The sequence below is a fragment of the Triturus cristatus genome, chromosome 10 (assembly GCF_964204655.1).
Source record: "Triturus cristatus chromosome 10, aTriCri1.1, whole genome shotgun sequence".
Classification (NCBI taxonomy): Eukaryota; Metazoa; Chordata; class Amphibia; order Caudata; family Salamandridae; genus Triturus; species Triturus cristatus.
Genome location: NC_140593.1, coordinates 151,702,623 through 151,718,354, shown reverse-complemented (window position 1 = coordinate 151,718,354; position 15,732 = coordinate 151,702,623). Strand labels below are relative to the sequence as shown.

At 49.8% G+C, this 15,732-nt stretch overlaps 1 protein-coding gene across 1 annotated transcript; it reads right to left on the bottom strand.

The window, feature by feature from the left end:
• Nucleotides 1–220: 220 nt before the first annotated feature.
• LOC146789076 (uncharacterized) lies at nt 221–9,148 on the bottom strand. The gene is made up of 10 exons (XM_085629979.1): nt 9,001–9,148; nt 7,394–8,854; nt 6,517–6,609; nt 6,150–6,254; nt 5,433–5,542; nt 5,055–5,249; nt 3,676–3,838; nt 2,268–2,433; nt 1,683–1,777; nt 221–306 (listed from the first exon to the last, which is right to left on the bottom strand). The coding sequence occupies exons 1-10, from the start codon at nt 9,146–9,148 to the stop codon at nt 221–223; spliced, it is 2,622 nt and encodes an 873-aa protein (XP_085486105.1).
• Between the last annotated feature and the right edge of the window lie 6,584 nt (nt 9,149–15,732).

Sequence of the window (15,732 nt, the reverse complement as noted above, 5' to 3'; positions counted from 1 at the left end):
AAAGTATTGTGAGCTGTCTGTAAGAATGTCCGACTCCACTGCCGTCTGTAAGTCTATTCTGGCAATGTCTTCCCTTCAGCTCAGGCTCGATGCGGATATCCGGCCTCAGATTGTGATACTTCTATTTCCGGTTAATAAAGTGCAAATGGCAGCTGGCTCAGGTCTTGTGCAGATGCTGCTGTGGTCAGTAGAACAATACTTGTTGTGGCAAATGGTAGCCTCACACCTGCAAGTTCTTCACCCTCTCGAATGTCTGCATGATGTGGCTGGTGGGGACGCAGCCCTCCCTCACGATGCTCAGGATCCCTGGAAAGGAAGAAGCACAACAGCATGAGATTGAGAGGGCTTAGAGGGTTCTGAGGTCTGTGAGCAGCAGAGGGAAGGGAAGAGACAAGCATAATGAGCACAGTAGGGATTGGCTCCTCAGCATCCAATGGGTGATGGAGTCCAGGAGGGAACCGCCCTCTCACATGGCATATAATGACTGGAGAAAGGATGGGGTCTGCGCCCTCAAGGAGACATTGAATGACTGGGGCAGGGTGGGATATCATGGAAACAACAAACTGCTAAAATACAGACTCGAAATCTTTCACTGCCAAAATATCTACCACAAACAACAATCCCCCTGCAAAAATGTCGACCCACAGTAAACTCACTATCAAGCACTTGGCCAATAAATTCAGACAGGAGATGGAATAGTAACTCTGTATTTTAATAATTATGGAGTGAGTCTCACTGGAATTAGGAACTTTTATCTGGTCTAATGCTCTTTAAATAGACATTTGTGTATATTTGTGTATGGTCAATATTTTGTAAATTTGCATGTAAGAATCTGTGATTCTGAGGTCTCTATTTTCAGATGGGACTAGAGTAAGGACCTTCAGGCATTGGGTAACTTGAGCGGGTGGAATTGTCCCTGAGAAAGAACAATGGATTTGGGGAAAAAATAAAAGATCCCGCCTTGGGGAATATTCTCTTACTGAAGGAGGTTCTGGGTCCATGTGCTAACTAAGTCTGAGTGAATTTGTAAGCACTATTACTAAATTTGATGAATTTGCAGTATGCAATTTGCATCATTTCTCCTTTATTAGAGATGGTTTTGAGCATAAAATGCCTCCGTAAGAGACATATTTTGCTGATTAAGTCTTCTGCCAGTATCTATCATGACTTTTTAATGTGTGGTATATGCTACCATGAAAATTTCATGCAAGATAAAGGCGAACTGAATTTCACACCGTTCACGTAATTTTAGCACATTTTGTGAAACAAATTATGCAAGATGGTACACCAATAGTGCAGACTAATGATAAAGAGAAATGCTTGTAAAGTTGAAAGTAGGGGTCAGGATTTGGCAGAGGTAAGAAACCTCCGGTGGCATCCCTGCAAACTGAACACGCGCTTGGAGTTTTCCTCAGGGGCTCAATAAAGTGCATCTCTTTGTTACGCATTCATCTTAGCCCCTTTAATGCTTCAGCTGTCCATTCATTCTGGGCTTTGTAAGTCTGTATGCCTTGGACACCAGGAATCCACTGGATCCGGACTGTTTTTTCCCAAATCTCATGGCAGGTGGGAAGGGATGGGGGGTGCAGAGCCCCCTGTTCATATCCAAGGATGCAACTGATCTAGTTTGGGAATCGCAGGGGACAGAGATAAAACAGAAACAAGCATTGGTTAAGACCCACCTTCGTCTATTCTCAGACAGTTCACCACCGTTGAGCCCACCATCTCGTAGGAGTCCCCATCACACAGCACCCCCTCCAGCTTGTGCCATAGACGCCTGAAACACAGAGCAGAAATACAAAATCACTCATTTAAAGAAATAATCGACAAAGGCTCAGGTGCTAGGGATTAGGGGAAAGTCGGAGGAAGGCAAACATCTACCTGACCTCAAGCTCAACTAGTCAAACACACCTGTGTTTAATGCACCCACATATAGGCTTATGCCAACCATCTCAAATACCCTAAAACATATGCGTGAGATATCATCAACACCCTTTTCCCTTCTTTCACCTTTCAGTAGCACCAGTCTAGTCATATGGTTAAAAAAGCCTAAACTCATTCAAAATAGCTCACCGCCCATCGATACTCCAACACTCTTCCATTCACCTTTCAGAATCTTCAGCTCACGGCCTTCCACAATCCTTGCCCCTGCCCTCAGCTCCTAGCAGCCATCTAGTAACTCTCAAACCCCAGGCACCATCTCTTATGCAGAAGGCCCAATCACAACCTTTTCCTGATTTCAGCCCCTGTTCTGAATGAGTACTCACGAGATGACCATGTCATGGTGGGTGCTGTCACACTCCCCACTGGGATTGGCAGAAGTGATGGCCAGAGGGCCGGTCATGTCGGTGAGGTGGGCAGAGATAGTGTGGTCCGGCACTCGGATCATGATGGAGTCTTTGGTGCCCACAATGTCATAAGCTGGTCCAACTCCTACAGAAGGAGAACATAAAAAAATGAATCAGCAACAAGTCAGGTGTGAGTGATTGAGCATTTGATTTTGACTGTATTTATTTTCTCAGCATCATGAACAGAGTTGCTGTACAGTTGTGCCTTCATTTGGTTGTGCTTAATCTGAGCAGATGTTTGAATGGTCTAGCCTCAGAACATAAAGAGTTGATGAAGGTCCTTGAAGACGTGATTGCTCTAGTTGTGCAGTGGGCACACATACTCCATTTAGTATGAAAGAAGCTCTTCTAAAGCATTTCAAACAGCCACGGTCCGTGCAGGAAACAGTGGTGGGGCCGCGTTGGGGGGGTTTCCAGGGACGATGCAGAGGGGAAATTAAATAAAAAAATAATTTTCCCTCTGCATGGTCCCTCGATATCCCCCCCAACGCGGCCCCACCGCCCCACCGTTGTTACCTGCACGGACTGCGGCTGATTAAAAAACTGTGAAAGGCATGCACACATTTGTTTGTTATATCTTGAGAGGCCATATATATGTAATATGTACATGCAATGGGTACATGAGATGGGGGGTCTGTGTGCTTTAGGGGTGAATGTGCATGTAATACCTGCATGAGATTGAGGTCGCTACACATTAAAGGGGGGACTGCACCCTAATATGTATATGCAATAGCTCCATGTGATAGGGACCTCTACAGAGAATGGGGGTCACTGGACCCTGATATGCACATGCAATAGCTATATGAGATGGGGATCTGTAAACATCAGGAGGGTGAATGTACATGCAATGCCTGCATGAGATGGGGTTCTGTAGACATCAGGGGGTCCATGTGCATGTGATACCTCCATGAGATGGGGGTCTGTAGATATCAAGGGGTGAACGTGCAGGTAATATCTGAATGAACTGGGGTATGCATATATTACGGGGGGCTAAATGAACTCTGATATGTACATACAATAGGACCTGAGATGGGGGGTCTGCAGACATTAAGGGGTGAATAGACCCTGATCTGTACATACATTAGCTACATGAGATGGTGGTCTATAGACATTGGGGGGGTGAAGTAATTCCTGCAAGAGATGGGGGTCGGTACACATGGGGGGGTGAATAAAGCATGATCTAGACAAGCAGCATATACATGAAGTGAGCACACCCCTGAATTTCCGCAGGCACAATTTCTGGCATTTGTAGCCCTCACCCCTCTAGCCGCCCCAGCCCACCTTTCTTTGACAAAGAAACAGCCCATGCAGAAGAGGTCACACGTACCCATCCTCTTCAGCCACTCCCCCTTCTGGACAATGCAGCTGATACCCCCAGGGTAGACGCTCCCCATGAAGTCCCACAACAGGGGGCTGAACGGGGGTCTCACGGCCCGCAGCTGGTCCAGGTGGGAGATGCAGATACAGATGGGCTTCTCCAGGGGTCGGTCCTGCAGCGGATGGAAGAGAGGGAAGTAATGAATGGTTTAGAGAGAGATGGGGGAGGGCAGGGCCTTCAGACATTATGTGCAGGATCACGTGATACCTAAGTGACCTTAGACCCAATCACACCACCTCTGTAAATAAACTATGTCTCTATGTCTCTAGTGCTAGCCAACAGATTGTACAAGTTAAAAGCATGTATGGCCTTCTAATGACACTTACACCGTGACTCCTGATGTATGATGATTTATGTTGAACACAAGTTGTCTTTTGGCATTGTGACTGTTCTAAATATGTATCATTAATCTCAGATATTGATGCAAATTCCTGAGGTCTGGAAATCTGTTGATTTCCATACCCGTCACATTACCCACTGGACTGTCAATGTTATTGTTCCTTTTTACTGCATGTTTAAATAAATACAATCCTTTCCATTTGTAAGTACCACACAGCTCTAATTGTAGTTCTGTGTTTATACACTTATGTTGTTTGGTAGGGACCTATGTCTCGCAATACACTATTACCCTCGGTCCCTCTTGACACACAGGGTTCCCTTGTTCTTTGTTACTCTCTTTCTAATGTCCTATAGCAGACAGACACTGGCCACAGAGTTCAATGCAATGGAATCTGCACAGTCTGAGAATGCAGACTCACTGTGTAATCTGGGGCATTAGTATCTTTCTTGTGCATGTGATAGCATCTCGCTGGGATCTTCTGCCCCTAAAGCAGGGTTCTCTCCTGCGACTATGTGTGGACTGGAGCCCACACTTCCCTTATCACCCCCATCTCGCACTCCCCCCCAAAGTATGACAAGCTACCCTTAACCTGGCTGCTTTCCTTTTTTTTTAAGTTTTGGAGTTGGAACTTTCGAGGCAGATATTACCATGAAAACCCTCACCTGCAGAATGGTTTTACCCTGTCATTTCCCTGCCAATATATCCAACTATACATACTCCAGGCTGGTATCACTATGGTAATCACACCTCTGCAGAATAGTTTTACCCTGTAATTTCCATGTCAATATATCCAACTGTACATACTCCAGGCTGGTATCACCACGGTAATCACACAGAATGGTTTTACCCTGACGTTTCCATGACAATGTCCCCGCCCACAGGGTGACTTCTAACTGTTCTAGTAAAAGGCATCCCTTATTCTTGAATGACAGAGCATCTGTCTCGGCCTCGGGTAAATTCCGCCGGAAGTTTACTCCTCGGGGCTCACCTTGATGGTGTAAATCTTCTGGATGGCCTCGGGGTGTTTGCAGGAGGCTGCCAGAGCGTAGACAGTGTCTGTGGGGACCCCGCACACCCCACCCTGGTCCAGCAGGGCAGCGATGGTCCTTAGACTGCTGGTGCGATAGGAATCGGGGCACACACAGGAGTCCGACGCCTCAACTTTTTCCTCTGACTTCGTTTCCTAAAAGTGCAAAGAGCAGACAAGGGGTGAGACAGCGCCACCTACAGCTGTCCTTGAGCAGCACATGCACATCCCAAAGTTAGAGAACTAAGATGGACTGGTTATTTGAGAGACACATTTATCGAACTGAGTGTTAATTTAAGAATAGTTATCGTAACATATTGCATGTACTTATCACTGTACCTTGAAGAGAGGTGGTCCCATGGGAATTAGATCCTTGCTGAAAATGCAGTTTCCAAGAGATGCCGCCGCTCCGTAGATACAGACGACACTGAAGACGGACAATACTGTGACTGAAAAAACACACAAAGACGGGAAAATTAGACTTTAAGTTTAATATTATCAACAAAAAAAGAGGCGCGTGCTGATCACGTTGATGTTAAACCAAGACAGGGGTTCCTTCAGGAGGGATTTAAAAAAGGTAAATGCCACCCAAGACGATAAAATATAAACATAAAACATAGATTAATTTTTCACTCTACTTCGGTCTGTATGAAATTAAGTGTGGTAATGCATTTAAACTGGTACATGAACCCCTGTCTTGGTTTATACTTAATTGCCCTGGTTCCTAGGGTTATGGGGCTCACCCCAACTCTTTGTATTATAACAAGGAGATGTTAAGGCAGAAGTGGAGAGACAAATAAAAAACACTAAGAAATGTGGAGGTCTGGCAGAGAACCAGACACATGTCAGGGTTGTAACTGACTCCATTCGAGCCAGGCTTGTCAGGCACACTCCAGTCCTTTCTACAGACCACTTCCCTTTAGCCCCCAACACATTACAGGTGGACTCGGGATGGCACTTGATAGGAATTGCCTGTTTATCATGAATTAACCCTTTGGAGATCACTGACATGCATTAACACAGAAGAGGAACCCACAGTGGAAGGTGTCCACTTACTCTCGAGCGCGAGGGGCAGGCATTCCAAGGTGAAGAGCAGGAAACAGACCATCACCGCCTCCATCAGCAGGGCGAGCAGCACCAGCACCACGTTGGCATAGGCGACTGTGGAACAAGCAGAACAGGATGGCGTCAGATGTCGGAAATTACATATTTCAGAGGTCAGTGGGGGTCACAGTTGCTCAAGTCTTTAGATGAGGACACTACGATGCCCCAGAACTATGGACCTATGGTGCATATGGACCATCGAGTGACAGACACCGGCCCGAGCCCACTACAGCCGGAAGCAGCTGCTGTCTGTCAGGGCACCTGGGCCTCAAGTGTTCAACAGAGGGATGACTTGACATCGGTATCCGGAGAGACTTACCCAAGGACATCAGGAAGACATTGATGACCAGGAAGGTGACGGCACCAACAGTGAATGCACCATAACTGGCGACGTGGATATTCAGCAAGGGACCTGGAGAGGGAAGAGAAGGAGGAGCAGAGGGTTAGTCATGGATGAAACAGAACATAGGAAGGAGCTCTTCCTTCAAAGGCAGGAGATGGCTAGGAGTAGAGACAAGGGATGCAGGAGGACCATATACTGCCCAACACCTCACTTATCTAACAGCCAATCATGGTGCTAGATATTGGCTTCTGATGATGTGTAAAACTGTATCTTCCACCTCATCCTGAACAGGTGCGCCCTGATTTGGTGAAACACACTTCTCGAAACACCTAATCCAAGTTTAAGTTGTTTTCTCGCATGTGTCAGAAGACAAGGGATAATTTAATTCTGGTAAATATGCCCCCGGGTACAAGAAATGAGCAGTTATTTGAACAAAAGTGATAATAACTATTGGTTCTTCCCACAAATGGATTATCAACAATAGTTTATCCAGATCCATTAATGGTTCCATAAGCCATTAGTCCCCTCCTAGTGGCCACCAGCTAGACTCCTCTTCCACCCTTTGCCCTCCACCTGGCAGCATCACATATGATCCCTAGCCGGTACTTCTACAGGTCACTGCTTACAAGGGCCCCCAGTCAGAAAAAGAACTGCATGTGACATCATCAAGAAACTACCTGCATGCATGGCTACTACAAATAAAACTAATAACCAAAAATATACATCACCCCCACTGCCCCTACTGGTATGCCTTAGAATCTAAACCACACAGAAGCTACATGACACTGGATCCCTAGGACTTTTCGGCAAACATTTTGCACATTGTAAAGAAGATTAAAAGATCACAAGTTACCTGCAAGTCGTAGCCACGCCCATGTGGCCCATACAGCAGCATAACAGAATGGTAGGACCGACCCAAATCTTCGACCTCTCTGGACCACGATCCTGCAGACGTACAACTGGAAGAGAGCGCCAGGGATCAGCACCCAAGGGATGGAGAGGTGGGCTCTGGTGGGGTCATCGAGGGACCCCTGGATGGCAGAGAGTGAGGCCAAGCCATTGCAGATGAAGAAGAGGGCATCCGGGAGCTGGCATCTGGTAGTGCTGACCTCCTGGCCCTCCTTAGACCTGCTGGTGATGCGCTTCAGGCACAGCAGCAAGTCCTGGAGCATAGCCGATGACATCACTTGGGGTCCAGTAGAGATCAACGACTTGTCAGTGATGGAGTTAATGAGGCTGGCAAAAGTGGCGTAGAGGGAGGTGGCTGTGTAAATGCTGCAGACCACTCCGAAGAAGATATGGGATCCCTGGAGTGGAATCTGTTGGATGGTGGAGACAGTGAGGAGGAGGAAGCATGAATTCTGCAGCACCTCCAGGAGGTCTCTGTTGAGGGACATCAGGCAGAGGATGCAAGCGGCGACCAGAAAGAACCAGCCCCCCACCATGCCCGCTCGGCTCTTGTCCACATTGTCCCCCGAGAGGAGCACCGTGAGGATGAACTCTTCCCAGGACATCAGCAACCAGAACAGGCTGTGGAGTCCAAGCTTGGTGGTGTGGTAGACGTCTTCTCTCAAGTAACTGTAGTAGCTGGCGCAGAGCTGGGACAGCGCAATGATGCTGACCCAGATGGCACCAATGTAGAAGGTCTTCATGTACCCAAAGCAATAAAAGGCAAAGATGAGCGAGGCCACAGCGTCACCGATGTGTCCCAAGGCCATGGGCTCTGCGTACTTGGAGTTCTTCTTGGTCTCCTCCCCGATGCCACTGGAAGAGGTGCTGTTGGCCGAGCCCAGAAGCAAGACGCTGAACATGGGGTTCCCGAAGCCTGGAAGGACATTCCTCTGGGTCAGGCCCTTCAGGAGCAGGGCAGTGGCGCCATAGAACCCAAACAACACAATGAGCAGCTCCAGGGTCCCCGAGACCACCAGCGCCCACTGTCCAAAGAGCCCCACTGCCTCGAAGACCAGTGTGAGGGTGATGGCGCCAAACACGAAGGGCATGACGTAGTTAACAGTGGCCGAGCAGAAGGAGAGGATGAAGGCGACGGCGGTGTATGCCACCAGCCCTGGTACTGCGCTCTCGCTGACCGGAAGAGGGGAGGCGGCCATGATGGTCTGGCTGTTAGAAATGTTCAGGGCTTGTGTGCTGTTGTGGATGGTGGGATACGCTCCCAGGACGACACGTGTAGCCCCGTAGCTGCTCCAGAGGGCCGCGAATGCCACAAAGGCGGTGCTTCCAAGGTGATCGTACTTCCGGAAGCACAGGAAGCCAGCAATGAGTTGTGTCAGTCCTCCAATCAGGATGAGATGGACCCCTGCAAGAGATAACACAGGAATTGAGCAACACGTGCGTTTGTGTGTCTGTGTGCGCGAGTGTGTACCCCCTCCCTCCAAGTGTTTTCTGCACGTTATCCCAGCGCCACCTGTAACCCTTTGTGTGATCTGTGGCTGCAACACTCACCTGCCAGGATGTTCTCCACCCCTTCAGCGTTCACTTTGGTGTGGAAGGAAAAGAAGTTCTGTAGGGCCACCAGGAAGGCGCTGATGGCGTTGGCGAGGAAGCCCATGACGGATGGTTCACTGTAGTACACAGAGGCGAAGCCTTCCATGGTGAGTGGCAGACCTGGGGGAGGGGAGATAGGTCAATAGATAAGAAATTAGCCACAGGTGAGAGTGGGACAGGAGGTGAGATTGGGACAGGAGGTAAGAGGGGCAGGAGGTAAGAATGAGATGGAAGACGGGTAGCTGGGAAAGACTCAGATTAGATTGGTGCACGAGGTTAGATGGGGAACAGGAGGTGAGACAGGAGCCAGAGGTCTAATATCAGACAGAGGTGAGAGGGGAAGAGGATGTGAGAGTGGGACAGTGAGTGAGATGGAAGTCGTGAGAGTGGGACAGTGAGTGAGATGGAAGTCGTGAGAGTGGGACAGTGAGTGGGATGGAAGTCATGAGAGTGGGACAGTGGGTGAGATGAAAGACACGTGAGTGGGAAAGTAGGTGAGATGGAGGAGACATTTGTGAGTGGGACAGAGAGTGAGATGGAAGAGACATGCCAGAGTGGGACAGTGAGTGAGATGGAAGAGACGTGAGAGTGGGACAGTGGGTGAGATGGAAGACAAATGAGAGTGGGACAGTGGGTGAGATTGAAGGCATTTGAGAGAGGGACAGTGGGTGAGACGGAAGACATGCGAGAGTGGGACAGTGAGTGAGATGGAAGGCGTGAGAGTGGGACAGTAGGTGAGATGGAAGGCACATGACAGTGGGACAGTGAGTGAGATGGAAGGCAGGTGAGAAAGGGGCATTGGGTGAGATGGAAGACATGTGAGAGTGGGACAGTGAGTGTGATGGAAGACGTGAGAGTGGGACAGTGAGTGTGATGGAAGATGTGAGAGTGGGACAGTGAGTGTGATGGAAGACAGGTGAGAGTGGGACAGTGGGTGTGATTGAAGGAGTGAGAGTGGGACAGTGAGTAAGATGGAAGACGTGAGTGGGACAGTGGGTGTGATGGAAGACACATGAGAGTGGGACAGTGAGTGAGATGGGAGAGACATGAGTGAGACAGTGTGTGAGATCAAAGACTCTTGGAGGAGTGGGACAGTGGGCAAAATTCGAGCCAGAATTCAGATAGGAACCGGGGGTGGTGAGTGACAGGTAGTAAAATGAGAACAGCCAGTGAAATCGGTGCAGGCGATGAGATGGGGCTGGGCAGTGAAACTAAGACTAGGGCGGGAGATAAAATGGAGCTTAGAGGAGAGAACAGGAGCTGAAATTTGGTGAAAGTTTACGAGGTGAGACGAGTTAAAGTTAAATGTGAACCAGAGGTGAGATGCACAGAGAGACGGGCAGGTGGAGATCGGACAGGTGTAAGTAAAGTGAGAGCCAGGCAGACTGTCGATCAGTGTAAAGCGCCACACTGTGCAGTGTGGAGAGACAAGGACAGGTTGCTCACGCTAAACGGTGTAGGCGTGGGCAGGTTGTTCACAAAAGGAAAGTATCACAGAGGGACGAAAGTTTGTACATACCGAGGGACGGGAGATCTGTTTTCCGTCACGGGCCGCGCCTCCGTTGTCTTTGAGGGACCCTTGGGTGAGGGTCGTCTAGCTTCCTGTATCCGAGGGACTCTCCTTGTGAATATGGTCTGGAAAGACGCCCTGTGACGACCGGTCCTATTTCTGAGGTGTACTCTGTGAGGGTAGGACTTGCCTCTTGGGGTGACCTATGAGGGCCGGTCCTGCCTCCGAGAAGCTGTCTTTGAGGGTTGATGGGTCTCTTCTCTTTTTGAGGGATGATCTCTGGAGGGCCGGTGTGCCTCTTCTGTCTCTTAAGAGTCCTGTGAGGGAAGGTCTCGTCTCTGAGGAGTCCGCTGTGAGGGTCGTTCTTGTTTGGGGGTGCTGTGAGGGTCGCTCTTGTTTGGGGGTGCTCTGTGAGGTCCTGACCCTTCAGACAGCAGCTGCTCCTCTTCTGTCTGTTCCCTGCTCGGGCAGGTTTTATACACAGAAGGTGGGAGGGGCTGATGATGGTGGTGGGGGGGGGGGGGGGGGGAGCCCTCGAAGGTGTGCGGAATTTCCCCCTCGTCGCTCTTCATCCTACTCCGTCACCTCAACCTGTCCCTCCTCCGAGCTCCTCCCACTCCAGGGGGCCGAGAATGACCCGTAACTTTTATTTATCTTGAAACAAAGTTTAAAATACAGAGATTTCTCTTCCTAGGACAAAGGTCACCGAAGACAGAGCGGAATATAATAAAACTAGAGGAAACACATGACGGTGGAGCTCGAGAGATGAATTAATATTTAGTTTGAGAAATGTATATTTAGAAGTTATATTTTTTGTAATAAAGATGACGGTGGTTATTAATATTATTATATCCAAGGCAGGTCTGGGCGACGAGACGCAGTTCCCACAAGGACAAAGTCTGCGCGTGGATTGTCCCCGCACGCGCTGCCGCGAGCAGGGGTTTCCTCGTGAATACTCGTGGCAGCGCCGTAAGGAAGTGAGTCTGATTGTGAGAGAGGGAGTGAAAGAGAAGCTGGCTCATCCTTTCACAAGAAGCTCCCAGTGGTGACTTCACGGCTCAAGCAGAGGACCCACGCCCAGAATCAGACTTGTGCAGTATCATGGTGGTGGCACCAGGGCTGGGTGTTGTGCTGAGCGCTTTGCCCTGGACACTCATTCACAAGGGGGTAATTGTGGTGACTTAAGGGTGCAGGGAGTGAACCCTCCTCAGGAGGACACCTTGTGCAATCAGATCAGAGTGGCTGTACCAGGAGGGCAGGGAGTGGTACAGGGTCTGGTGCCTGGGTCACACATTCAGAAGGAGCTCACTGTGGTGGCTTAGGGGGTGGACCCCCCCCCCCTCCCCCAGGAACAAACTTGTACAATGAGATCAGAGAGGTTACACCAGGAGGGCAGGGAGTGGTACAGGGACCAGTGCTTTTTTTTTTTACAGAGTTTTATTTAGCGCGAACTTGACGAGCACCAGTTGCGTTACATTTTTGTTAGGCGGGGGAGATTAAGTGATTTGCCCAGAATCACAAGAGTTCATCGTCCCTGCCAAGACTCGATTAGAGGTCGACAGCCCTTGCTGTTAGGCCAACTCCTCTCCTGCTTGGGTCACACATTCACAAGGAGCTTCACTGGTGCCCTCAGGTGTGTGGGAAGTGGTGCCCAGGTATGTCTTTCACGAGAAGCTCAGTGTGGTGTCATCACGAGTGGGGGAAGTAGTGCCCAGGTATGTTGTTAACGAAATGCACTGTGTGGGAAACTCGGAGTGCAGAGAGAGGTGCAGGCTCCAGCTACGCCTTTCACAAGGAGCTCAGCTCACTCTGGTGACATCAGGAGGGCAGGGAGTGGTGCAGGCTCCAGCTATGCCTTTCACAAGGAGCTCAGCTCACTCTGGTGACATCAGGAGTGCAGAGAGAGGTGCAGGACCCAGCTATGCCTTTCACAAGGAGCTCAGCTCACTCTGGTGACATCAGGAGTGCAGAGAGAGGTGCAGGACCCAGATATGCCTTTCACAAGGGGCTCAGCTCACTCTGGTGACATCAGGAGTGCAGAGAGAGGTGCAGGACCCAGCTATGCCTTTCACAAGGAGCTCAGCTCACTCTGGTGACAGGAGTGCAGAGAGAGGTGCAGGACCCAGCTATGCCTTTCACAAGGGGTCAGCTCCATGTGGTGACACCAGGAGTACAGGGAGTGGAACAGGGCCTTGGCTCACCTATCTAAGGAGTACTTGTGGTTCAACCGATGCTGAGGAATTGAAGTAGATCCTATACATGTCTTTCACAAAGAGGTCTGCACGGTGACAGCAAGGGACACAGGGAGTGGTCCAGGGCCCACGAATGTCTTTCACAAGCAGCTCCATATGGTGAGACCAAGGGTGCAGGGAGTGGTGCAGGCCCAGGTATGTCCACGATAAGGAGCTCCATGGGGTGAGACCAAGGGTGCGGGGAGTGGTGCAGGGCCCATGAATGTCTTTCACAAACAGCTCCATATGGTGAGACCAAGGGTGCAGGGAGTGGTGCAGGCCCAGGTATGTCCACGATAAGGAGCTCTATGGGGTGAGACCAAGGGTGCGGGGAGTGGTTCAGGGCCACAAATGCCTTTCACAATAGTGAGACCAAGAGTGCAGGGAGTGGTGCAGGGCCTTGGTACGCCTATCTAAGGAGCTCATGTGGTTCCACCGAGGATGAGGAGGTGATACAGGTCCTGGGCATGTCTTTACAAAGAGCTGCATGAGGTAACATTAGGAGTCAAAGCACTGGGGAAGTCCCACATGTGTGTTTCACAAGGAGCTCCATGTGGTGACATTCAAGTTGAGGGAAGTACTGGAGGTACAAAGAACTCTGTAGGATGAAACTAAGGGGTGCAGGAGTTGTGCACTGCCCAGCAATGTCTTTCACAAGGAGCTCCATGTGTCACACCAGAGCTAGATACGGTGACGTCAGGAGTGCAGGTACTGGGCCACGTCTAGGTATGTGTTTCACAAGGAGCTCCATCTGTCACACCAGAGCTAGATACGGTGACATTAGCACTGCAGGGACTGGGCCACGTCCAGGTATGTGTTTCACAAAGAGCTCCATGTGTCACACCAGAGCTAGATGTGGTGACACCAGAAGTGCAGGGAGTGGGCCACATCCAGGTACGTGTTTCACAAAGAGCTCCATGTGTCACACCAGAGCTAGGCATAGTGACATCAGGAGTGCAGGGACTGTGCAACGTCCAGGTATGTGTTAGACAAAGAGCTCCATGTGTCGCACCAGAGCTAGATGTGGTGACACCAGGAGTGCAAGGAGTGGGCCACATCCAGGTACGTTTTTCACAAAGAACTCCATGTGTCACACCAGAGCTAGGCATAGTGACATCAGGAGTGCAGGGACTGGGCCACGGTCAGGTATGTGTTGCACAAGAACATCCATATGTCACACAAGAGCTAGATACGGGGACATCTGGAGTGCAGGGACCGGGCCACAGCCAGGTATGTGTTTCACAAGGAGCTCCATGTGTCACACCAGAACTAGATACGGGGACATCAGGAGTGCAGTGACTGGGCCACGGGCAGGTGTGTGTTTCACAAGGAGCTCTATGTGTCACACCAGAGCTAGATACGGGGACATCAGGAGTGCAGGGACCGGGCCACAGCCAGGTACGTGTTTCACAAAGCGCTCCATGTGTCACACCAAAGCTAGGTATAGTGTCATCAGGAGTGCAGGGACTGGGCCACGGGCAGGTGTGTGTTTCACAAGGAGCTCCATATGTCACACAAGAGCTAGATACGGGGACATCAGGAGTGCAGGGACTGGGCCACGGGCAGATGTGTGTTTTACAAAGAGCTCCATGTGTCACACCGGAGCTAGATATGGTGACACCAGGAGTGCAGGGACGGGGCCACGGCCAGGTGTGTTTCACACATAGTGCTCCATATTGTGACGTCTGGAGTGTAGGGGGCATGGCCTCGTACAGTTCCCTCAACAAAATCACTCTGGGTGTCCCTCCTTTCCATTCTGAATCTCCTGATTTTATCACAAATATGCAATAGATTTTTACTGTAAAAAAATTCACCCCTTTCTTAGGGTTCATGTGAGGTGAGATCTCCGAAGCCGAGGGGCGCAGACGGGAAGATGGGGCTCACTCCGAGAATTCCCCATAACTTTCAGCTCCCTTTGGGAAGTTTCATCTCTTCTGGGGGCGGAGGGGTGTTGAAGCAGCACGGGACTGACATCTCGGCTCCGCAGGGGACCTCTACTCAAGGCCTTTGTTTCGGGACAGAAAAGACTCCGTCAATTAACATATGACCTCTTCATTTAATTATTTGAAAAGAGGGGGCACGTCATTGCCGACGTCAGTGCGCTTAAATATCTGGTAGCGTATAATAATTACAAGCAAGATAGACTGCCGAAAGATAGGAAAAGACAAAGCGATATTTTTAAGTAGCTCCTTACGAGAGTTATTGTTATAGCGGGGCAGCCCCTCTCTCCACCCCCCTTAGACACAGCTCATACCCTTCTGACCCCCCTCTCCTCCTACCACCGGTCTGCAGAATACAACAGGTTCAGAGGGGGCTTTCAGTCAAAACTAGCAGCACGTCTGTTAGAGACAGTCTCAAGGATAGAAGAGACTTTTTATTTATTTTTTGCTGTCTAATGTGGCGCGAGCTTGGCCCAAGGATATTATTCCGCTTTACATAAGCATCAGATTACATTATATACGGTCAGTTTCGTTTTATTCTTTTGTTTTTCTGGGAACGGGAAGATCAAGTGATTTGCCTAGAATCACAGGATGGTGAATAAGCGCTGAGATCTAAACCTGGTTCCCCAGTCTCATAGTCGACGGCTGTGTTCGGCCACATCTTCTCGGAACTCCAGCAGCTGTAGGACACACGGCTAACTCTAGCATGGGTTACAGCTGGGAAGCGTTTCACATTTTACACAGACTGCCCTGCTGAGCCGGGTGTCATGTGTGCCCGTATATATTGACATGTGTGTAGTTTGTCGTGCTCACAATCAGAGCCAGGGCTGCGATGGGCACAATGAAAAATAGCTAATGTCTTAGACAGGGCACAAGTCCTAAAAAAAGAAGTGGGGGGACGCTGTCACCGGAAGTGACGTCACAACAGGAATCTCATGAAAAGAAGTGGGGGGACGCTGTCACCGGAAGTGACGTCACAACAGGAATCTCATGAGTATTCATATGCCTT

What these genes read in the sequence shown, in the direction of transcription:
- LOC146789076 (XM_085629979.1), bottom strand. Translation starts at nt 9,148, where the DNA reads ATGGAAGGCTTCGCCTCTGTGTACTACAGTGAACCATCCGTCATGGGC. An exon ending in CCTGCCCCTCGCGCTCGAGA is followed by an intron (nt 5,543 to 6,149) that starts GTAAGTGGACAC and finishes GTGTTTTTTCAG; the next exon opens with TCACAGTATTGTCCGTCTTC. An exon ending in AGAAGATTTACACCATCAAG is followed by an intron (nt 3,839 to 5,054) that starts GTGAGCCCCGAG and finishes CATCCGCTGCAG; the next exon opens with GACCGACCCCTGGAGAAGCC.